The following is a 26,066-nucleotide window of genomic DNA, read 5'->3' on the forward strand; positions in this document are numbered from 1 at the left end:
AAAGTTCTGTATTTTATGAAAATTAGTTGACAACTTCTATCGTTTTTTGACGCAAGGCAATTTTTTGAAATTTTTTTTTTCACAACTCTAAAAATAAATGAGATTTTAAGGAAAATCATAATTCTATTAAGAAATGTCTTTATTAGTTGTACCTAAATATTTTAACATTTTCAGCGGCATTCGAACATTACACGGACTCTTATATCAAGTGGCCAAGTTTTACAATTAATTTTTGTATAAAATTTATGTCTCAAAACAATATCGACATTTTTGGACTATTTTTCGGTATTTTATCAACATATAAAATAGAAAAGCTTTATTTTTGGCCATTTAAGATCTTGCTAACCGCTGAACCCATTGAGTTCTCTAATTTTTGGAATCTTTTCAAAGCTCCCAGCATATGGGTTTAGGCCATTTTATTTTTAAATTTAAATTTGTGGAATTTTTCAGGCCCTTAAATTTATACTAACATTTAGAGTGCAAATATTAAAAAATTTAAAATTAGCATAAACAAAAATCTAAAAATAAATAGCCTAAAACCATCCCTTTGACCATGTAATAAGCTTCCCTGAAATTTAAAACTTAATTGGTCTAGCAGTTTTCGAAATTTTATGCTACAAACAAAATTTTAAAACTTTCTATTATAGGATTAACCACCCCAGCTGCTGGGGGCGCATTTCAAGAATAAAATTATTTTTGTTCTCTAAATGTTGGCCACGCTGTCCCTAGCGTGTTATTGATTCACAAGTTAGTTCCAATATGGCGCTCATGAGGAGCCGTATAATGAAAACATAAAAATAATTATTAAGTAAAACATTGAAATATTTGTGTAAGTATAAACCAAAAATAGACCAAAACCAGCGTGAAAAGAATTTGTCAGCAAGCAGAGAGACGTGATTTGTGTGAGAGTGACCTAGATAGCCCCCCTAACACCTCAAGGAAGGATATAAATCATGATTTAATAAAAATATAAAATTTAATTTCTAATTATCTATTTTCAGAGTTTAGATAGTGAGAGAAGATTTGTTGTGATTCAGAATTATTTGGTGGGTTCTTACGGTAAAAAATGACAGAAAATGAAATTACAAAAAATGTTTTCAGATTTAGAATTAATAAAGAATAATGATAATTATAGTTAATATTAAAAGTACGAATTTTTTAAATTGTATTTTATGTATATATCGCTATGCATAATATCTTTACCGTATCGTAGTAAATGAAACGGTTTGCGTATGTGAAAAATATTATTTTGACCCAAATCCAATATATTTTGTTTAATTTTAGTAAACGTTTTATGAAAACTTGCTCTTGAACCTAATTATCTGTTTGTTTGCTATTTAGAGTCCCGATGTGTTTGATTTTTTACAGAATGAAACTTTGCTTAATTCTAAATAGTGCTTAATATATATTTAAGCGCCCTAATCATATAATTAACTTTATTTGAAGAGATTTAGGTATTAATTTTGATATTAAACATTTCCCTTTAATTTGATATTGATTCGTCCGTGGCTTATTTTCCTTTAAAACATTATAAGACTTAGTAATATATAAGAATTTCGCCTAAGAAAATCTTATTTTTCATACTAAAATGTGGCACGGAGAGGTCAGAGCGAGGAAAGGTACCTACGGCTCATTTCTTGGTGGACTTTTAGTAAAGGATTTGTATAAAATTAAATAGTCAAGTGTTGTATATTATGATTAAATGATCTAGTACAATCAGTATAGATAAACTAGGATGTCATCATCCATAAGTAGCGAAGCATATAATCAATCATGTAATTAATTTTAATTGTTATATAAAGAGAAGGAAAAAAAGAAAGAAAGAAATAATAAAAAGATCACGATATCATGAAATAAATATATGTACGTCTTTTGTAGCATTATAAACAGATCGATGGACCTAGTGTTTTGTTTACAGAAAATGCTCTGTTGAAAGGGTTATCTCCACCAAAAAAAAAAGAGTTGAATTTAAGTAGTAACTGAGAAAACCACTGTACGTGAATATTTAGCTTTTTAAAATTTGGATGCTTTTTTTCTACAGGAAGATCCCCTTTCACTTTTGAAAAGAAGAAAATATTGAAAGCTTTGGGTTTTTACTTATCTAGTATTAGTTTTGTTAATTGAATGTTGTGCCATGTTTTTGAGGAAAAGTATAATTGTGATTAACTTTGCACATAAGTCAGACTAGATTACATTTTATTGTCCATCCTCATAGAGTTAAAGCTACATTTATGATACTATTTTCGCTATTATAATAGAAATTGAAGCGTAAATTAAAACAATCAAGATTAACGTCCCTGAAAATGGTGAGTATTTTAATTCTAGTATCAATCTATTATTGTGTTAAAATTATATTTTCTGTCATTTATTAAAATTCAGTAGATGACTGACCCATAGTTAAAAGAAACATATCCCCTAAAAATATCCAAATTGATATATCCTTACTTCCCATGTTAACAGATAGTGGTTGGTTACCTAATAATCTCCTATGGCGGGGGTTTCAGACAAAAATGACTCCCGTCCGAGTCTGGACACGGAGGCGATCAGCGGCGACGACGAGGCGGATACGTACGAGGAGGTCAAGCTGGACTATTCCCTCCTCTCCTCGGATATCCTCAACCCGCCCAGCATACCCAAGCAGCTGGGCAGTGAGACTATCGACCAAGTGATTGCTGCCCTCACAAACGTGCCTGACGTTAAGCTTGAAAATTCATCGCCGCGCCGCAAGGCTCCCCAACTGCCGCCGCCTACGTCATCCAGCGGTGGACGGGGTAGCGAGTCTCGGCGTAAGCGGTCACGTTCACGTGACCGTCGGCGCGATGACCGGTCGTCCGATGAGGAGTATGAGGATGATGATCGGCATAAACGTCGGCGAGACTCGTACCACGACGACGAGCATGAATATAGAAGTGGAGGAAATAGAGAGGATCTTGCTGCGCCATTTAGGCGGGTTTCTATGGCCGCCCTGAGGGGTCGTGGTCGCGGCAGACTGCGGATAAGAGCTCGCGGACGCGGTAGAGGATTTTTGCTGGAGCAAGCGCGTGGCCTGTTTGCACCGAGAGTAGCCAGAGCTAAGTTGGTTACATCCAGGTAATTCTTATTAGGATAAGCATTTTTGAGGAATGAAAACCGACACAGTTATAAAACAAAGGGCAGCAATAAATGAAAATGACATTTTACAAAACAAAGAAATAAAAAGATTTTAAATATTTTTATTTTGAGATACTTTTTGGCCTAGTTATTATTTCATTAAATACATTACAACTAATAATTTTCTTTTATGTTTGTCCTGTTTTCTTTTCTTCAGAATATTTATCCCTTAGCGAAGTTACTCTGTAATTCACTTTCTCCAATGTTCTCATAGACTTTAGAATTAGGGTTCGATTTTTTTTATGACATTTGAACTATTTATTATTCTTTTTATTTTAGTTAGTATTTCAGATAATCTTACGGTTTCCAGTTTAATGTATTTTTCCTTTTTAAATATTTTACTAAAAAAAACTTCTCACAAACATTTCTATCTACCTATGATTTTTAAGGAACCAGGGAAGTGAATTGCGAGCTTAATCAGCCAATGAAGCCTAGATTATATTTATGTTCTTTAACATGGGCAGGCATTCCCTGTTATCAAAACTGCTCGCGTTTCACATCCTCTTTCCTTATAACCTATGGAGTTTATGTTTATATAAACTCAATGCTATTAACACCAACATTCTAACGTCAGAAAACCCCCGTCTGACAATTACAGAGATTACCAGCAGCCGGCGCCGATGGCGGTTCAAGCGGCCACCAGCGGTCGTGGACAGTTCTCAGTGGCCAGAGGCAGAAACATCTTCCCGGAGGATGAACCTGGAGGGGCTGGTAGAGGTCGTGGACAGGAAAGATACTTTAAATAGTTTGGACTATTTTTCTTATTTTTTAGTATGCTAGGTACTTTCTCAGCTCTGGCTTACAAATTTTTTTTTTTACTATTTTCTTTATTTTGTCAACCTTTCTAACTGAAGCCCTATTATACTATTTTTTTTAACAATATACTTATTACTTTCTCTGTTGTATACTTTTACCTATTGCTGCTTTATTATCAACTAGCGGATACGCCCCAAACATCCAGGGGGAACATTGAAAAATGGCCTAAACAAACCCATAACATTAATTAAGCTTTCCTGCAAAAGTACTTGTCTTTCGGACTAATAATTTCAGAGTACTTAGACTTTAAAAAGAAGATTGTAGGATATATTTTTCCTTGTCAGTCCTTACTCCAGACATTAAAGTATCTTTACACAGGTTAGAGAAAATGCTCTGTACAAAAGATTTAAACAACAGCATAGATTAGAAAATGAAGAAAAAGATGATGATATCTACTATGATGGCAGAAAAACTAGAACAAGGTACATCTAAAGTGTTAAGACTCCTTACCTATACATTTTTCATATTTTATATTTATCATTGGTTTGAAGATTATATTATTGCGCATTTTTTTAAGGTAAAAAATAAATTTTTAGCAAGTTAATTCTTTATTGCCTACAATTTAATATAAATGTTAGATAATATACAACAAAACAAAACATTTTTAATATTACAATAGTTGCTTCGCCACTAGCCTCTAGGAGAAGGCGGGATAGCTAAATTAATTAGCCTAAAACACCCCTTAACATTTTTCAAGCTTCTCTGAAAATTATGCTTTTTTTTAGGAGCAAATCCTATTCCAGTTCCTCCAGATCCAGGTCCCGTAGCTCCAGTGGTTCTTCAGGTTCAGGTATGCATAGATATTAATTCTTCAACACCCCCCCCCCCAATAATTTCAATTATTTAATAAATAGGGTAGAGGGATTTTGCTACTTAGTAGTAGTTGTACAGAAACTCTCAAACAATTAGATTTGAGAAGGCTTGAATAAAGTTAAATATATTTTCTACTTAGAAGTTTGTTCTTGTTGTGTAGTATAGCTCTAGTCGCGCGTTTTTTGAGACACACTTAGAATTAATCCTTAGGTATAAAAACTACCTATTATATTCTGGATATTATATTATTATTTCTGTAATAACTAAAAATAGTTTTAACACTTGACAAATATTTTGTCATCAAAAAATAATTTGTTCTTTATTTAGGATCAGATTCAGATTCCGACGATTCTCCACGTAAAAAGAAGAAAAAGAAGGATAAAAAGAAAAGAAAAAAACATAAGAAGGTAAATAGCCAGGAATCTTTATAGGATTATGGTCATTTATTTAATGTTACTCTCAATTATGATAAATAAAATTACCCCTTTATGTAGATTATTATTATTGGTGGAAAGGTTTGGAACTCTTGTATGCACAAATTCAACTTCAACCTTACTCTGAAGCAACGTTTTCAAGCTAACAAATGACAGAAGGGGTTTATACAATTTAGGGAACATTACTATTTAATTTTACAGTCTATCCCCTCCTTCCCTGGTAAATAGTACACAATTTCATTATGTGCCTGTTTTTAGGCCAAGGCAATGCTTTAAATACTATAAAATTAGAGGATCAAGTCAAGCTGAGTATGCCAATAGCCTGTTTTGGCACACGCTACTTGACTTGGGGGAATATTGGCATACTCTACTTGACTAGGGGAAATATTGGCACACTCTGCTTTACTTGGCGTAATATTGGCATACTCTGCTTTACTTGTCAAGATATGTTTTTCCTAAAATCTTGAAATAATTTATGTATATATACTATATATACTTGACTAGGGGGAATATTGGCACGCTCTGTTTTACTTGTTGCCATTGGCACACTCAGCTTGACTTGATCCAAATTAGATTATGTCTGTGAAACATTCTTAAAACATTTTACATCACAATTAAATGCCTCTTGTTTCAGGATAAAAAGAAAAAGAAGATAAAGGAGGAAAAAGATTCCAGTGACGAGAAGGAAAAGGACAACTGGAGAATTGAAATGTTACAGAAAATGAAAAGCATCAAAAACCTGCCTCCAGAACAGCTGGAGATTGAGTTCCACAAAACAATGGCGGAAAAGAAGCGTAAAGAGGAGGAGGAAAAATGTCTGGAAATGATCAAAGAACGGCAGAAACTTGCTAGAAAGGTTGGTTCTTTAATTTATTGCTATCAAATTGTCGCTACAAGGACAATTATGTCCTTTAGTAGCACAATAGTAACTACTTAAAACATATTTAATGACAAAAATTTTTTAAACTATACTACAATACATTTTTGTCTATAAGATCATTAAATTACAAACATTTGTGCTTTTATCTTTTGGAATACTCCAATAGCCAAGAAAGGCACAGAAATGTACATATAGACGTATTAAAGTTATAAAGTTCTGAAATGTAGAACTCAATCGGTTCAGTGGTTACTGGTTAGCGAGATCTTCAAGGACAAAAAAAACTTACATTAATAGCCAAAACTTCAAATATGTCACATTTAAAGCCTAGCTTATATAAAATCATATTTATTTTAGGTTAAAAAAGATGCTGAAAAGGCCGCCAAGAAAGCAGCTAAAAAGAAGGACAGCAAGGAGAGAGACAGCGAAGAAAATGCTAACAGCTTTTATGCTGGTTTCAGCGAGGCAGCTATTAAAATGGAACAGGTTAGTGAATCGCCATTTTCATAGATTTTAGTTGATGGCCAAAGCAATCGCATAAAAAGCATGAAACGAACTTATTTCTTTATTATAGAACTAGCGGCTACGCTCCTAGAAGCCTCTAGTGGCACTTTAAATGTTTTGTTTTTTTTATTTCAAATCTCTAATTTGAGAAATAATTATCTATATTGCGTTTAAGTCTCCACGCAAAAATAAAATTTTTTTGATTTTTTTGTGTTATCTCTTGGGAGGGTGGTGTTACCCTTCCCCAAAATAGTTATAAACCTTCCCGGGACCTATGAGTAGCTATCCTGTTAAAGCGAGCCCGATCGGTTTAGCGGTTAGAGAGATCCTTCGGTACAGACATACAGACACACAAACATCCTGTTACTTTATTATAAGGATGATACAAAGAGTATAACAATAATTAAAATATTTGTATAGGAAGATACAAGGAGATCACGCCCTGTATCTGAAGAACATGAAGATGTACCCACTACCTACCCAGCCATCTTTAAACCCTCTTTTGCCGAAGTTCCTTATGTTGAACAGCAAGGTATAAGCTGAATTATGCGTGTTTTCACGTGAAAGTGAATTTTATTTTTTAAAATAGTTAAAAACCATCCTTAAATGTACATTTAAAAGCTTTATTGTAAATGAGGAGGGACTGTATATGTTTAATTAACTATATTAACTTCAAATCCTATATGATATTACTTAAATATATTTTAGGTTAGCTGAATGTAAAATGAAATACTAAATTATTTATATATTTTTATTTACAGGTGATCCCTTGGACACCCCTATGCCAGGAGGGACTGAGGATGGCGGCTACATTCCCGGGGATGGCGAGTTCATGCCCCGACCCACAAATACTAACCCTGAAGAGGATGACCCGTACGCTAGAGCTTTTGAGGAACATATGAACAGGGCCAGGAAATCTGAAACTAGAGGTGAGGGATTATAAAATAAAATGTTTGGATCTACTGCAGTTCACGTTAAAATATTGCTGGTAAGCAATATTTCCAAAAATCTATGAATTTTAAAGGCTATTAGCTGCCAAACGGCTGAACGTACAGATCATGCCCGCACACTGTTTGGAATAGCCATAAATCAATAATGCATAATTATCTCGCAGTGTAGAGAAATGCGCGAAAAAGACCTATTTTACGCGTTTTTTCTTCAGTGAAGCTTTCCCTGTGTATAATTGGATCTTAGCTATTCCAGATTATTTGTAGGACGTGAAGTGCAGTAGAGATCCAAATGTTTAATACTGATGAAATACACACAAGCCTTTTCTTATTGCCTAACGTATTTTCCCGTATCGTTTCGAAAACGATTAAGGACCAGTTCTCAGTCATACTGAAAAATTATGTTTAGCATCGTATTATATCCAGTTTTCTACCAATATACAATCATATGGTTAAAACCCAGGGAGTAAGGGAGGGGACAATGGTCAATTAATTCAATTTAAGAGTTTTTGAAAAAAGGCCATGAAATCCAGAATAATCCAGAAAATTTGGTGGAAATTGTAAAGTGATTGTTGATTAAATCTAGAAAACCATAAACTAAGAAAAAAGTTCCAAGAAAAAAAGCAATCATTTGAAAATTAGATTACCAGTATTACAGACTGACGTAACCATTCTGTAATTAATTACTAGAAAAATCTCCCTGGAACTCTCCAGATGACAGGGAAAGAGAATAGAGATTTGTGGGCAAGTGATGTGAACACGGAAAAAAGGGACAGGCAGGCTGTAGGGTAACTGCTAGCTGGCTGGCACGCCTTCCTGTCCCTTTTTATCCTGTTTATTAACCCCACCTCCCTTCTCCATTTCCCTTTCTCGTCTACTTTAAAAAAGGAGGTGGGGGAGAAGGGAGTGAAATAGTGTATGGAAGGGGGGCCGTGTATTTATATTTAAACTACTCTCTGTCTGCAAAACTATATATAAACAAAACTAACACAGCGAGTAGCGGCATTTCTTGCGCAAGTACCCAAACTCAGTCAGAAACTGCTAAATTCTTGCACATTCCCTTTAAGCCAGTCCCCAAAGTCTGAGACTCCTAAAGATTGAATATTCGATCCATTGTCCCCTCCCTTACTCCCTGGTTAAAACCAGTTTTATAAGCCCGTGCCTTCGGTATCTCGGGGCTAAAAAAACTGATTTTAATCTTATAATCGTACATTTTTGTATCCGCGGAAAGCTGTTTATAATACGATGCGAAAAATGACTATTCTTTCTCTTCTTTTAACATTTACATCAGAAATCTGTTGTTTATCAGGAATAAAGAAATAAGTTTTATAATTTAACTTTAAGAGTAAAATATTTTTTCTTGTTAAAGATATATGAATGAATTTAACGTAGTATAGTTTTGCTATGCGAGACTTAATTGTCCTTGTTTTCAGAAGATGTATCCTGGCCCGCTGGAGCCCTGGAGGAGAGTGGCCTGGAGGATACACAGCTCACCAAGGAACAGATGGACATGTTGCAGGACCAACAGAGACAAGCTATGGACGACAAGTGAGTAGTTTTTTAAAAAGTAGCTCAGCTACCAAATAACCGAATATGACATCGTTTGTTAGTTTGCACGTATGGCAAAAAATTGGTATGTTTTATGAACAACAAAGACTTGTCAATTATTCGTTTTTTTTAGAGGTGAAATAATACAAAGCATGGGAAAATTATGTTAAGTGTGGAAAAATTATGTCATGCATGGCCCCATGGGAAAATTATGTCAAGAATTGGGAAATTGCCTTGCTATCAAATCTATTAACAAATTAACAATTTAAGTGCATAAGTGATGTTTATTGTTAATGTTTATTAGATCCAAAACAGTTGTAAGTGCCAGCAAGATGTTTAGTAAGATCCGCAACAGAATTAAGAGCAAAGGACCTCTGAAGATCAACCTCAAGATAAACCAGAAAGATCAGGGAATAGAGCCCTCAGGTAAATATACGTATTTACGTCATTATTATAGCGTAGCTACTCTATAACTAACGTATGTACGTACGTCTGAGCATTTAAAAAAAAGTTTCTGGTTAATTTTGCTTGTTTTTATAGACATTTCTTTGTGTATTGAAAAAGAATAACAATAGGATAAATACAAACAAAGGAAACAATTCTATGGGTTTTTAGTTTTGGGTTAAATAAAGCAATACTTCCAATTTTTTTTTAAAACACTGTCAGTATTTGAGAATTAAAATTTTTGATTTTGCATGTTTTAGGTGAAAATACACCCGCGGAAGGATTGTCTGATGGAGAACATTGGCCCGAAGATGATTCTAACGCTCTGCTTCATGAAAAGTAAGTTGACAATGACATTTATTAATGAGAATATTTATATTATTTTAATGAATAGATAGATAGATGAACATTATAGAGTAGAGTAAGAAATACTAATGGAAAATATATATTTTTTTCTTGTGTAAATGAAGTAGTAGGAAAATAGTATATACCTAAAAAAAAGCTCTTTAAAGTTAGGACAGGGGTGTATATTCTGCATGGGATCCCCGGCTCAGGGGGGGGGGGGGGGGGGGGAATAAAAAATAAGTGGTTGGAGGGAAAAAAAATGTAAAAATTAAGAAAACTGAAAACATTTTTTCCCATTCGCCCCCCTCCTTGGTTAAAAAAACTAAAAAAATGTGTGGTAGGAGGGATAAAATAAATAAAATATAGAGTTCTTTAAATATTTTTCTATTTTCCCCCAACTTTTAAAGAAAAATCTAGGGGGGGGGGGAAAAATAAAAAATTTTGTAGCAGGGGAAAAAAATAAATCTTGTGCAGAATATACACCCCTGAGTTAGGAACTTAAAATATTTTTAAAAAGAAATAGTAATAAGATAAAACATCTAGATAAGGGGGAAATGACCAAGCATCGACAAAGCCCAAGGAAATTCTTAGAAAAATCTAAAAGTAACATTTATTTTATTATTTATTTTAGTGATGACGCAAATCTAGCACGACGCATGGAGCGAATGCGCCGTAAAAAGGAGGCACATGACCCTGGAGAGTTAGAGGATGGGGAGCATAGTCCTAGCCCAGAACCTGTCCGTCCTCATCTCAGGTTTGTTCAAGGAGGGAGGGATGGGACACTGGGCTATTTATTACACTAGTCCCCAAAGTCTTATAATAACTATATTTTATTCGTTGGCTTAACAACCTTGTTGACATATTGAATTTTGATTGGATGTTTTTTTTAGTTGAGTGACGTTTCAACCACAAATTGTAGTCAACAGAAGGGGCAATTTTGTGCATCATCATTGGGGTTGAACATAAATGGTTTATCGGCCATTGTATTAACCCTTTAGATCCCTAAATTATTGACTCATTTATATTTTAAGGATTTATTATTTAGACTTATGAAACACTTTAATTACCTACTTTAAATATCACATGAAATATCAAATAAGATATTTTTTCTAGAGTTGTAATTATTAAAAATTTAAAAAAAGTAACTACAAACCAAGTATGTTCACCCAACTAATGTGTTAATAACTTACTGAAATGTTATACATTTAGGAGGAAACGTCTAAATAAGCCTGAAGGACGTGGAGGAACTCCATTGCTGGATGAAAAACTACCAGTAGAAGAGAAAGAGGATGGTGAAATCGACTATGACGGCCCGCCAGGCAGTGCTTCTCATGTTGCCGGCCTTGCGGCCGGCGGACCCTTTGGCGGTCCACCTAGAAGGGTAGGTGCACCACCACCAGTGTCTGCAGCTGCACCATGGCCGCCTCAAATGGTACCTCCAGCCCCTATGGGCCCTGCAGTTTCGTTTATCGACACCAGTGTCCCGCCGCCACATTTAATGGGTGCCGGAGTGCCCCCACCCCAACGTCCGCCCCCATTTGGCGGTCCTCCGCCAACAGGCCGCCTCCCCCCGCCTCTTGGTATGCCGCCCCGCATGGGTGTGCCACCTTTGATGGGCGTACCGCCTATTTATCCGCCGGGACCGATGGCGCACATACCGCCTCCAATGGTCGGTGGTGGTCCTCGACCTCTGATGCAGATACCGCCGCCTGTGTCTCATGCACCGCCACCGGTCTCAGATCCGTTTGTGAGCTCGTCCAAGGATGCGTATCAATCACGTCACAGTGCTGAACAGGAGATGTACGGACCGAGACGCTTTGATGAATATGACCGGAGAGGCGGTGGCGATGACCGATATGACCGGTCGCAACAGCGTGAGCGCGACCGTTATGACGATCGCCGCGGCAGCGAATGGCGGGATGAGAGAGATAGACGTGATAATCGTCGGGACGACCGCAATCGTGATAGAGACTATGATGAGCGTGACCGTGGCCGTAGGCGGTCGTCACGTGATGACCGGTCACACAGACGGTCACGTGAAGATAACTACAGCAGTGGTCAAAGCAGCAGAAATAACAAGGACAACAACGTGTACGGCGAAGCCATTTCTGATGACGAGGGTACTTTTGAGAAGGAGGAAGAATCAACTTTTGACATCACAAAAATTACTCGCCTTGTCAAAGAAATTGCAAAACATTTGGAGGAAAAACGGCACTCGCTCGAGCTCCGTGGCCCGTTTAAATTCAACGACAACCAACCCGGCCTGTCGAAATATGTCTTTGTCGCTCAGAAAATGATTGACATCCTCGACAAGGCGGGCTATGGGGAGGGGAGGATGAATATGTGCATGTTTGGCATGGGGCTGGATAAGATCAAGGAGGAGATGTTGGATGCCGCGGCTAAAGGAAAGCTGTTGCCAGAAGTTCATGGACCCAAAATGGTAAAAATGATGTCCCGGTGTATCAAGTGCTATGTTGCTTACTATAGGTTAGTATACAATAATTACACATACTGTACAGTATATACTACTGTAAAGATATTTTGCAATTTATTGTAAAGATTTTGTTTCTTTAAGGGAGATAGTTTTAATTGTAACGGGATTTAGAGTAATATTTTTCAGTGAAGGGGGAGGAATAGATTATCTCTAAAACTTAAGTAATAGAAGTCAAAAAATATTATTTCTTTTCACAGAGTTCAATTTAAACAAAATGCTATTAATTTTAGTGGAAAGAAAGAGGACTTGGCGAGTAGCTCAGAAGACGAAGATTCTGGTAAGGGGGAGACTCGAACCGTGACCACAAGTCTGAGCGCTGTGCTCGGCTTGATCAAGGAGAGCGCGCAGGAGGATAATGAGCGTGCGCGCCACAGCGCGGAGAAACAGATGATTGGGCCTGAGGATCCGCGCATGAAAAAGATTCCTGATACAATCACAAATCCTTGGGATAATTTAGATACTAAAAGCAAGGTAAGGGGTTGCAGGGCAATAGGGAACAGTGAATGGATGATAAATGAATACTCCCCTAAAATTGCATAAACTAGTTTCAGAAGAGGGAAGGTGAGGTGTTATTGTTCTTTAGATTATACTTATACCAAAAGTTTTATAAAAATATACTCACATTCATTGGTTTAGCACTTGGGGGCTTTTATCAATCTTGATTGATTTGTTCAAACTAAAAGTGTACAACCATTTCAACCAATAATATAAAATACAGAAGGAGCAGTTTATATCATAATTGGTGTCATACATCAATTTTTCATTTATTATCCCTGCACAAGACACATATTTTATTACATCAACTTCCTCAAAACAACAAAAAATATTAAAGGTTATCATATTTTAATGTTTTTAGGTTGAAAAGCTGAAATCTTTCAGTGCCCTGCAGAACCACTTCTTAAAACAGCTGATCAGCAAGGGCATGCATGCCATTGACGCAAGGAAACAATAAACAAATATTTAAATGAATTAAAAGGCACTAGGGGGACTTGAGTGAAGGGAGGTGGATTCCAACGGCGATTTCATTTCTGGAATTGGAGGTACACTCACCCAGTAATAGTTATAAACATTACTTGGACCTATAAGAACCATATCGGTACAGTGGCTGGCGAGAACACACAACCTGTTACTTTTAAATTAGGATACAATTTACCGCAACCAGCCAATGTTTATGACAATAAATCATTACATTTAGTTTGTCCCAACAATCATTGATTGGCCCATTCAAATATTGATTTATTGTCTCACTCAGAGCTGAAAGTGCCGACTGTATGATGTGTCTGGTTGTGTCAGGATGGAGTGATAATATGCTCAAAGATATGGTTGACAGGTAGGAAGCAGGGATAGAGTAATGGCATATTGTATGATGTGTCTGGTTGTGTCATGGTGGAGTGATAATATGCTCAAAGACATGGTTGACAGGTAGGACAGGGATAGAGTAATGGCATATTGTATGATGTGTCTGGTTGTGTCAGGGTGAAGTGATAATATGCTCAAAGATATGGTTGACAGGTAGGAAACAGGTATAGAGTAATGGCATATTGTATGATGTGTCTGGTTGTGTCAGGATGGAGTGATAATATGCTCAAAGATATGGTTGACAGGTAGGACACACAGGGATAGTTCAATGGCAAATAGATCTATATTCTACCAATGGAATAGAATCTTACGTTTAACAAGTTAGAAATATTAGAATAGTGATTCTTCAAAATAAAAATTGTCAAGTCACCACTTTTTAAAAAAGGTTTGTTAACATAAATTGCAAGAATACTTTATAAACATAGAATAGGTAGTAGGTTAAAACTTATGTATTTACAAGAGAATCGTAAAAAAAAATAAAATATTTTAATTAGCAAAGCTACTCTACAATTCTAAATGTCCGTCCTTCTCTATGTAAGAAACGGAATGATGCAATGATGGCAACAAAACTGAAATAATACTTTTTCCTTTCCGCGGAAAGTTGCTGTATATCTTAATTTTTTATGCTACGCTACTTATGGATGTCGTCGTTCTTGTTTACTGTAATCATCCAATTTTAGATGGAAACGAACAATTCTACCAGAGCAAAGTCAGCTGGAAGAGAAGAGAACGGGGACAAACAAAACATTGTTCGATCAGATGGTGGACTTTATGAGTAGGTAAGTAGTGCAATACAAGTTTTAATCTTGATTGGGTGGTACAAACTACTATTGCCCAAACTTATCTACTATTAATTTTATGTAAAGTAGGGTCAATTTTGTTATTCATAATTGGGAGTTAACATTACTTTAATGTCTATTTTCTTATCCCTTAAGAAATCTTATTTTCATTTATAATACCCATTGCGAAATTCATTAGAATACAGATTTTTCACTTATAGTAGTATACCATGTTATCCTAGGAATAATTATGTCAAATAAATAGGATACAGGGGTGTATATTCTGCACAAGATTTTTTTTTTCCCCTGCTACAAATTTTTTTATTTTTTTTCCCCCCTAGATTTTTCTTTAAAAGTAGGGGGGGAAATAGAAAAATATTTAAAGAACTCTATATTTTATTTATTTTATCCCTCCTACCACACATTTTTTTAGTTTTTTTAACCAAGGAGGGAAAAATGGAAAAAATGTTTTCAGTTTTCTTAATTTTTACATTTTTTTCCCTCCAACCACTTATTTTTTATTTCCCCCCCCCCCCTGAGCCGGGGATCCCATGCAGAATATACACCCCTGATAGGATAATAGATTTATCATACAAAAAAAACTAAATCTGCATAGTTTAAATGGATTTTCTAGTGACGATTATAGAGTTGCAACGCACGGACCGAAATTATAAAAATTATAAATTATAAAAAAAACTTAGGTTTTAACAATATTCTCTCTTCAGACACAAGACTCAGTTTCCTGATTCCATAAAGAACGCGGCACAACAGGAAGAGGACCCAGAGCAAGCTATCCTCAAAAGAATTAGAAATATTGTCGAGAGAATGCTCAAGTTCTATATGAAAGGTAAATTACTTTTCTTCATTTATAAACTACTTGCGGCTACGCTCTCCTGTCTCTACTTGAACAGGCAGAGAACAGGCTAGAATAATAGTTAAGTTTAAAACCTTCACAAGACTTTAATATGTAAATGAAATAGCCCTAAACCATCACAGGACATATTTTAAGCTTACTTATAATTAAGAACTCGATCTAAGATCTTAAGTTTTAAACAAGTAAAACCTCACTAGTACTACTTTATATAATAGGATGTAAAAGAAAAAAAGAGTTTGTCATAGTGCACATATAGATAAATTTAGGATCCATATAAGTACATGATCGTTGTCTCAAAGGTAACAATAGCTCTCCACTTAATTCTTCTATTATTGTCACGCGTCTGGCACAGAAGCATATAGTACAATTTTTAAGGCTCTTGTTAGCGCATTTGACTTTAAATGCTAAAAAGTGTAACCTAAATCACGATTATCTTCATTCCGTTATTGGAAACTTATTCTAACTTTTGTATTTTCAAGAATCGGAACGGAACTCTTTTTCAGGATTGGGTAAGCTGCAAGAAGGCCGAGAAAACACCGGCAACCAGCAGCCAACCGCCCCCAGCGACTACCAATTCAACTACCTGCCTGAAGGCCTCAGGGAAGACGAGAAAAGCGGAGAAGGCGGCGGAAAATCCGCCGGTGCTAAATCTGCGAAATCATCTACAAATAACTTTTTCAATATGGATGCGGCGAGCGAGGCAAATAAGATGTTTTCTTCTTATAATAATGTAAAGGTAATTATCTAAATATGAATATTTTTAAAAAAAATTTCATGTCTTCTAATTTTCTTCTGTAATATACCTAATGATCTATTTATAAATGTAATTCTCCCTACGTTTACTGTTAGGTTCCATTTATTACCTAGGGTTGATTAAAATAGAACATAGTCAGTACCAAAAAAAAATCCTTAAAATTCCATCACATGAAAAATTATCAATAATATCATTCACCTTTATATTTGTATTTTTATACCTATACACAAGAAAAAATACCATTGATATTTCTTCATATTCTATTTTTAATCTCATACTTATACAGTACATGAGAAAAATACCCCTTCATATTACATTTCTATATTCTAACCATTAGAAGGTGGAAAGGGGATGGGGTATATGGACTGGATGGGAGATTATTATTTTAGATAGCTTCAACCTTCATTTTATTAGAGTACTTGATAATCTGGTGTAACAAAATAATAATATATCGATTCCCATACTATCGTGAGAACATTATAATCGGCACAACAACAACAGCATCTCTATCTATTTCAGAGGTTATCTCTTGACGAAGAGCCCGACGACCTGGAACCTGTTTCTCCGGACAATGGAGAAATAATCAAGGGAATGCTGCCCAAACAAAAATATCTTATGGGTGCCCTTACCATTGATTATCTACAATACAAGGTAAATAAATAGGTTCTTTTCCTACATTTTTGAAATAAATCGAAAATGTTGGTGGGTATCATATTTTTGTCTATCTCCTAACACCCCCAATATAACCAATCTTCACCTGACCTAAAGTGATTAACAAACCAATTAAAAATAACCCCTATCCACGTGACTTATTTGAATTATTTCAAAATAAGGGAGGAGGGCTGATAAGAAAAATAACAACATAGAGTAGCTTCGCCCTTAATATTAAAGTAATTTAAAGAAAATAATCTATAAAAAAAATGTAAATGTATTTCATTTAAAAACACTACATTTTTGGGTCTTATTAAGAATGTTGTTTTTGACGCCTTGTTGTTCTATTTATTATCAATCATGTAAAGTTTTAATTTTAGGATAATAATATCAAGTCAAAACTTAAAATGAACGTACACAACTTTCATAATTTAGTTTCTATTTCTTTAATTTTAATACCTTATTAATTTTTAATTGTAGGGAGTAAGTTATGTGTATGAAATCTGTGTTCACATGTCTGATACCTCCAGTCTGGAAGTTTTCATGGTTCCAACAAACCTCAGGTTTTATATTTTATTTTTGATTATATGGTCGTCACGAAAGATCATTACTTTCTAGAATTTAGTTTTGAAGAAATATGAAACAGACATCATGTTACAGTTACTTTTATGGGAGGATGCAATTTAAAACTATGTTTTATCATTCTAAATGTTGCTTAAAATTAACAATGGCCAATTCTCGTCAATACTGGAGACTCAACATAAAGATGTTGCAATTATTACATTGTGCCTGAACATACTAGAAATCACCATTAAAAATATCAAGTTTATGACAAACTTATGTATGTAAATAGTTTGATAACTTAAAGTTAAAAACTAAGAGTTTTAAAATAGACCTACTCACTCTGTAGATTGTTGATTATAGAGTAGCTAAGCGTGTAGATGTTATCAAAGTCGTTATGCTAGGTTTCAAATCAATAAGACGATTCTTTAAGTTCTAATATTAAAAGATAAGTTTTATCCTTTACTAACGTAGACAGACACCCAAAACATAGAAAAGCTTCATCTTAAAATTGATCTCTTAATTTAGACAAGATAAGACTGTGCTAGAGATGTTGGGCTTCACCTACAACCCAGAGGACAACAAGTTTATGTATGTTAAACCAGGCGGGGGCATGAACAGGGTTTATGGCGAGCTTCAGGTGGGTTTTATCCATTTTCTTAACATATTTTGCATATGGTATCTAACAAGATAAAACTATGATGATCTATATAAGTATGGAAAATAATCTTGTGAAAGAAACTGTGTGGGATCTGTAAATACTGAATTTATTTTCATGGTTAAATTACATACTCTAACAAAAGATTATGATAGTTTTAACTACTGCTCGTTTTAGAAAATGGACCAAACAACAATATTTGATAAAATATTTAGCTACCTACTTAATAAAAACTAACACTTTTTAGGCATTAGAAAAAATAATGCAGTTTTTGCGGGAGATGCGGTACGAGGCCAAGGGTGACAGCAAGAATACTGGTCTGGTTTTGGTCACAGGTAAATTATAATGTTGCTACGCTTTTATTACATTGCGAATATTTTAAACCATATTTTTTAGCATAGAAGATACTTTGTTATAGGAGAAATAGATCCTGATGGATGTATATTCTGCACAAGATTCATTTTTCCCCCTGCTGCAATTTTAAAATTTTTTCTCCTAGTTTTTTTCCAGCAAGGAAGGGGATGAAATGAAAAAAAATATGTTCAGACCTCTTTATTTTATTCATATTATCCCCCTTCCCACATATTCTTTTATTTTTTTTTCATCAAAGAGAGAGGAAAGTGCAAAAATTTCAGTTCTCTTAATTTTTACATTTTTTCCCCCCAACCACATATTTTTTATTTTTTACCTCCCCCCCCCCCCCCCCCCTTAGCAGGGTCAAATTTGCATAATATACACCCCTGATAAATTCTGTTGTGTTATAGAAAATACTGGTGAACTAGCAACCTGGGAAAGATTCACGAGGTTCTACAAACAGGATACTGAGGTGGATAGTCTAGTGGCGGGGTATGGTGTCCTTGACTACTTTGTGGAGGTCAGGATTTTATCTTCTAAGAATTAAAGAGATGTCTGTGTTCCTTTGTTGTCTTTCTTTACCTTCCAAAACGACTAAAAATCTGTTTTATGTATCTGAATGAGAACGTTTTTCAATATGATAAGATTTCTAAATATAGATCTATGTTATCCATTAAAACAACCTATTTTACCTAAATTTTTTATCTTTAACTTGAAAGTTTCACGCTTTCGCAATCATCGGAAAGATAGTAGGTACCTAGTGATTTTTACATGACAATTAGATTATTTTTATAAAAAAAAAAGATTGGAGATTTCTCAACATGTTTAATGTCTCATAAAAAAAGCTAATTTTAAACAGCTACATTTTTTTAATCTTTACTTTCGTAAGAAGATGATATTTTCTGTGGATACATTTAGAGAAAATTTCATGGCGTTTATTAATAGAATTATGTGTTTTTTAGGATGGAGGAGGTTTGTACAGTTATGTTGGTCCCAAAATGAACCGAGAACCTGATAAAACCTTTTATACCTGGGAGTTTAACAGCAAGGGCAGGTATGCAATGTTGAGAGTTGCTTTTCTATCACCTTTAAATCATGAAATTACATGCATAGAACTCAAATAAAAATAATCTTTGTTTTGTGCATTTTTCGGTTGTATTGTACATTTTTTCTTTTGCTGCGCCCATAATTTGTGTGAAGTAGTTTCCCCATATTTTTTTTGGGGGGGGGGTGGATTTTCATTTTTGGGGGGATTGGGGTTGTCCCACCCCCCAAGAAAATAGCTTGAAACCACCACAGGACCAATAGGTATTTACCCTGAAGAGTAGAATCCAATCGGTTCAGTGGTTACCGAGATCTTAAGGGACAGACGGACAGAAAGACGGACGGACAGACATCAAGCTACTTTGTATTATAGATAATGGATATATGATGTACTTACAATACATGGCTATATTGACAGGGAAAATTTGTCGTCAAGTTAGCTTGCTAATATTGACCTCATTTATTGGTAGTTCGTTAATCCAGTAAGAGGGCAGGGGATGGGATAAAGAGGGTGAATGTAGGGTATCATTACTTTATTAGAGTAGAATAAATCTGGTGCAAAATTCAAGTAATAATATATCTATCTTTAACACAAGTTTTAAATATTAACAATCTAATCTGTTATATTTCTAGGCTAAGTGAGAATATGTCAAGTAGCAGAGCTAGTGCCGTGCTCAACCTTCTGGAGGACCTCTTGGGCGAGGCTCCCGCTTATGAAAACTTTATCAAGGAGAACTGCTTCAGATCTGGCGATGAAAGGTATGGTGGAGGATTAATTTTATTATTTCATAGTGATAAAGGGATAACAAGGACAATAGCCTAAAGAGGGTGAGATATTATATACTACTAGACCTTATTTAGTTGTACCTCTGAACAAAATATCATTCGATGATGTACCAACCCTGTGATAGCTGGACGTTCTAATTTTGTATAAGGAGTTGCGTCTGTTTTGAGCCAAGGCCTTCCCCCCCTAATCCTAACTATATATATCGCGCACCTGACATAGTTGCAGTAGGAACGATTTTCTTTTATTATGCTAAAACGATAGGATGAGCTACGTTTTACGCCACTTCATCTGGAAACCTCCTATTTTTTAATACAAGAGGCAGATATTTTATTAAATTATTCGTTGTTTTAAAAAAAAGACATAAGAATTTTTTATTTCAGAATGATAAAGGTTCAGAGAAAAGAAGACATCATAAAAGACTTATACGCACTCGAGTGCCACTTGTGTGACGCACTCAACGAAAGAAATATGCGTAAGAAAATATACACCAACGGCATTTTCAGCCCGTCCACGACGGCGGAGTGGGGCGACAAGGCGGGTTTTGTGGCTGCCAAGTTTATTCGGTTCCTTGTGGAGAGCGGGCTGAGCCGGCCCGCCCTCAGGGACCGGGCTGTGCACGCCAGGGAAAAGGGGATAGAGTTGCAGGTCGATCTGGACGCGTTTGTCAAGCGCATGCGCAAAGATGAAGAGAGAACGAGGTAGGGATATTTATTCCAAGCGAAGCTTCAAATAAATCAGCGGGAAACGGCGTTTCTTCAGTGAAAACGCTGGGTTTTTTTTAGCAGAAGCAGTTGTTCCGCTGCCGTTTCTTTACAGTTCCACACTGTACCTCTGCAATTCCAACTTTTAGTGCATTAACTATTTTTTCCCCTTTAAATTTTAGGTTCTCATTCGCCTACTATACTCCCTTTATTTAAACTCTAAAACGAAATGAAAAGATATCTATGAATTGCATATTTAACATATTTTGCTTTGATATCCTTAATATCATTTATCATTCAAATATTTTAGTTTAAATTGACACCTTATTAGGTACTTTCAATCCAATGAAAAAATTGTCTACTTCTCATTTCGATTTATCTTGGGAAAACTAGTAGTTTTGATATTAGATATCTCGTTTAATTAGACGTTTGTTTGATCTTTTAGCTTAAATTTGCACAAGAACAAAATCGCCCTATGGGGCATAGCTTAAAAAATATATGCATTTGCAAAATTGTATAAGGGGATATAAAATAGCATTTAAAACTTAAATCTTAATAAATAGGATAAAACCATCCCGGGACCTAGGTGAAGCTTACATAATAGGGGAATTTATCAGCAATATAAATCTCAAGCTATAGACAAACACAACCTAATATTATTTAATACAATAGGATATACAAAGACAAACTAGTAAATAAATCTTTGAAATACCTTGCTCTAAAAATCAATGACAGATATTTTGTTGTTTTTATCGCTATTTAACATGCAACTTGAAATCAATACCTTACTGCATCTCATTAATGGCCGATTAAACATTTTTGCGCAATTTTAAAAATTTTCCTCGATTTTTTATGCTGAAATGTCGTATTTTTTTAAACAAATGTCTATTTGTACAATATGACCAGGTAAATATGTATTAATCTTATTAAAAAACATTCCTTTAAAAACTTGTTCGAATTCTCAAAAATAAAACTTGCCTAAGTTATCTAGAAGATTCTTCACTTTTAGAACAACTATTTAGGAGTTTGTCAATTATAATTTACTCTATTGTAAAAATAATAATAAACATTTCATTTTTAACCCCCAGAACATGCTTAAAATTTAAAAATCCAACAGCGCATTTTTTTTTTAAAGATTTCCCCTTAGTACTTTATACCCTAGAGGGTTTGTCCCCCCCCCCCCCCCTAGCACGTTATTCGGCGTATCTCTATTTTAGTTATTCTCAGGGGTGTATATTCTGCATGGGATCCCCAGCAAAGGGGGGGGGGGGGGAATAAAAAATAAGTGGTTGGAGGGAAAAAAATGTAAAAATTAAGAAAACTGAAAACATTTTTTCCCTTTTCCCCCCTCCTTGGAGAAAAAAACTAAAAGAATGTGTGGTATGAAGGATAAAATAAATAAAATATAGAGTTCTTTAAATATTTTTCCATTTTCCCCCCTACTTGGAGAGAAAAAACTAGGGCGGGGGGAAAAAATAAAAAATTTTGTAGCCAGGGAAAAAAATAAATCTTGTGCAGAATATACACCCCTGGTTATTCTTAAAGTGAAATACATGAAACTTAAAACAAATATCATAGCTTTCTCAGTAATGAATAATGTTGTATTCTCTTTAAATCTAATTTATCACCCTTCTGTCAAAGTCAGGATGGGGAAAATGTTTTGAAAATTAAAATAAACTTTTACGATTTTTAAAGAAATGCAGTAGGTATAGTTTAAACTTTTTCCAACAATTAAAAATATGGCGTTTTACTTTTCGTATTGACCCATTAAAGCCGTCTTTTTTTCAAAGGTTTTTTGTGGTTCTATTCTGTTAGAATTATGTTATGGTGTTATGTATTATTTACGCATGCGCGCATCAATGAAAAATTTAAAATTTAGCTTTATTAGGTTATGTTAATTTGTGCATATATAGACCGCTTAATATCGGATTTTGTATGAAAAAAATGCCAAAATGAAAATTATTTTTATGTTTCAAAAATTATAGTTGTTCGTCTATATGTATACAATCCTTATGGCGGAAGGAAAAGATGAAAGAATATCAAATTTTCTTTAGGATATGTATCCCTGTCAATGATGAAGGTCTACAAAGTAGAAACTAAGTCAAAGAATTTTATAATTGACATATTTTTGTTGGGAAAATAGAATTTGTAAAGTAAAATTCTTAGTTCCGCCCTAATGATTTGTCAAAGAAAAGAATTTTATTTATTGCATCGTATTATAGACAGTTTTCCGCGTATATTTGAATAAAAAATGATAAGATTAAACCCAGTTTCGTCAACCCCGAGAGACCGAAGGCCCGGTCTAATAAAACTGGTATTAATCTTATGATTTTCAATTTAAAATTCGTGGAAAATTGTCTGTAATACGATGCTACACATGATTTTTCAGTATAGCTGAGAAACGGTTCTAATGCAGCGGATATTAATCGGTTTAGAAGCCATATTGAAAAATTATTTTTTACAAGTTCTGTTCTATTTTGTAAAGCAAACATTGCCTTATGATTCCTATAACGATGTGCTCAAATAATATTACCACCTATTTAGACATGTTAATATTAGTTTATTAGCTTATTTTTTTATTGGTGGTACCTTTATTTAGCGATAAAGCTCAATTTATACATTATTACAAAAATGAGATACTGATTTCATACATTTCCTTTCAAAAGCTAGTGATTTGATAATATTGTACAATTACATGTGAGAGAAAGTTAGTGGACACCTTTTATTACATAGAAATATTTAAGAGCAAGCCTCTTCAAATAATTATGAACTTATCTATTCTAATTCAAACTGGTAACATATCAGTTTTATCCTGATTTTTCCCTCCAGGTATTAAAAATATCCAGTAATATAAAAAAAAGTTTGTTTAGAAAAGCTAAATTTAAATGAACATTAATATTGCAAATCACTGAACTGACTGAGTAGCTCCTGTAGTGGTTTTAGGCAATAAATTTAAGTACTGGTATGGTTTTAGGCTATTTCTGCTCTCCCTCTCCTAATTACTAGGGGTGCATCCGCTAGTTGATAAAAAAGAAAGGAATTTGTCGAGTTCAATTTCAAAATATTCAAAGGGTCAACTTTTTCTCTCATTTACATCTCCCTCCCAAGCGCTTAATGGCAAATGTACTTAGTAGAATATAAGTAGAGTGTCAACACGACATAGTAATTAAGATCCAAATAACAAAGTAATTAAATTGATAACATAGTTCTTGGGTTTTTCCCCGTACTTTTAAGTTGTCATTATTCGATGTCTAGTTTTAGCAGGGATAAGACAATGGGGATATATTGATGTACATCTCAAATCATGATTAACAAAATTGCAAACTTTAATCAGAATAATCCATTCAGGGTTTGAAGAAGTATCCGAAGTTTTTAAACTAATGAACATTTATAGAAAACTTTGGGTGCCAGTATAGTTAACAGTCCAATGTCTACTCCCTTCCTGAGTTTCAATACGAAGCTTTTTAAAACCATGATAAAATTGTCAGGCCGTTTTTAGATAACTTAAATGACAGACTTACAAACATTCTATTATTTTGAAATACGTTTGGCTAAGAATATGTTCAAAGAAAAGTCTTTTAGAACAAAATAATGTTATGGGGAATTGATTGATACTATTGTACCGTCTATTAGAACAACTAAAAATTGATTTCCTGTTTCTTCCTTAATTTCCGAAGTTGTATAGCAGATAACTTAAATATTGCAAAACGCTATTTTCAGCTACTCCGGTCAAAGGGATGCGATACAATGTATAAACGATTTATACATTATACATTCAAAATTTTAATTTTTCAAATTTTAATTTTTCAAATTTTAATTTTTCAAATTTTAATTTTTTAAAGTTTGACGCTTTTTTAGCTAGAAGTAAATATTGAGATAGGATGAGGAAATTATGTACACAATCGGGAACTCAAATTCAACTGACCGTCTAATAAACTAAAGAATGTGCGCAAAAGAAAATATACAGGGATAGGTTTATTGGAGATTAAATAATGAATCATTAAAGTGTTCAAAAAAGGAAAGAAGATTAATATAATCTCATACTTAATTGATATATTCCAGTGATATTGGTTTGGCTCCTAGCATATAAGGGCTTATTATTTAAAGGGGACAATAAAATAGCCAAAAACCATCCCAATAATACATTTAAAAATTAACAAGACCTAAAACTATTTATGGATCTGTTTCAAATAGTTATCGAGTTTTAAAGGACTAATGAAAAATCTTTAAAATAGGATTATCTAGTAACTTACTTTTATTAATAAAAATATTATATTTCAGATGCGAGCAACAGATACAAACCCTAATCAAAGTCACAGAAGAATTCATCCTTTCAAAATAAACCAACAAACAGACACAAGTTATTTTATAGAGTAGCTGCGCTACAAATTAAGACACAATATGTGGGACTATGTAGCTAAATGAGTGAAACGAAGAAAGAAAAGCAAACTACGGCTTGAAAGTTGAAAGAGTCAAAATTATGTCACAAGAAGGGCTTACTACTTTACTTTACTTCGGTATGCCCACGTAGAATTTTAATTATGTCCATACATTCACCGCTAAACAACTAAATAGCAACTAGTAATATTAAATTTTCTACATACTTCCTTAAGACTTTCTAAAGCAAAGATTTAGTGGATTTTTGGAAGTAATATTTACCGCATTTTTTGTGTAGTTTAAAATGTTAGTACTTCCCGATTTTTTGGCTGAAAAATATGAACACCTTTCAAACAGAGGGTCAAGATATATCTAAGAGTGTGTGTGTGTGTGTGTGTGGGTGTGTTATGTAATACATGTACACCTCAAGTGTGTGTGTGTGTGTATGTGTGTGTGTTTAAGAAGTCGTAAGAGAAACAGTTTTATCTTGTACATACTCTTGTTATAGTTATTTTCAAAACATGTATTTTTATTCTTCTTTTAAAAGCACTCATTTTAATTTTACTTTTTGCAACTTAAAAAAATGTAAAAAATCTTAACTGCAATTGAATCATTAAGTGAATTGAAAACCTGTGTATTTAAAATGTTAAAACAATGTTAAATAATTCTTAAATATTGCATATTTATTAAATCGCAATAATCTGTGTTATAAATAGTTATTCATGTCATAAAACGACATTATGATAAAAATGAAATATTTTTTATATCAAACCGTTGCTTAAATGTGTTATTCTT

The 26,066-nt window shown here is 34.2% G+C and overlaps 1 protein-coding gene across 2 annotated transcripts; it reads left to right on the forward strand.

Annotated features, from left to right (window-relative positions):
* The first annotated feature begins 754 nt into the window (after window positions 1-754).
* LOC145313016 (uncharacterized) lies at window positions 755-26,021 on the forward strand. Of its 2 annotated transcripts, none has more exons than XM_080152249.1 (29): window positions 755-3,090; window positions 3,749-3,874; window positions 4,281-4,388; window positions 4,692-4,756; window positions 5,107-5,186; window positions 5,848-6,069; window positions 6,448-6,576; window positions 7,015-7,126; window positions 7,356-7,523; window positions 8,975-9,089; window positions 9,394-9,515; window positions 9,794-9,872; window positions 10,510-10,632; window positions 11,088-12,365; window positions 12,603-12,843; window positions 13,229-13,312; window positions 13,623-13,702; window positions 14,412-14,510; window positions 15,236-15,357; window positions 15,888-16,120; window positions 16,658-16,789; window positions 17,270-17,352; window positions 17,879-17,990; window positions 18,256-18,343; window positions 18,773-18,882; window positions 19,325-19,416; window positions 20,040-20,165; window positions 20,574-20,891; window positions 25,176-26,021. In XM_080152249.1, the coding sequence occupies exons 1-29, from the start codon at window positions 2,489-2,491 to the stop codon at window positions 25,234-25,236; spliced, it is 5,310 nt and encodes a 1,769-aa protein (XP_080008375.1). In that variant the 5' UTR covers window positions 755-2,488; the 3' UTR covers window positions 25,237-26,021. The 2 variants fall into 2 exon arrangements, with proteins under 2 accessions (XP_080008375.1, XP_080008374.1); XM_080152248.1 differs by having other exon boundaries at window positions 756-3,090; window positions 3,725-3,874.
* The last annotated feature ends 45 nt before the right edge of the window (window positions 26,022-26,066 follow it).

This window comes from Acartia tonsa, chromosome 3, assembly GCF_053477335.1.
Source record: "Acartia tonsa isolate MP-2025a chromosome 3, ASM5347733v1, whole genome shotgun sequence".
NCBI lineage: Eukaryota > Metazoa > Arthropoda > Copepoda > Calanoida > Acartiidae > Acartia > Acartia tonsa.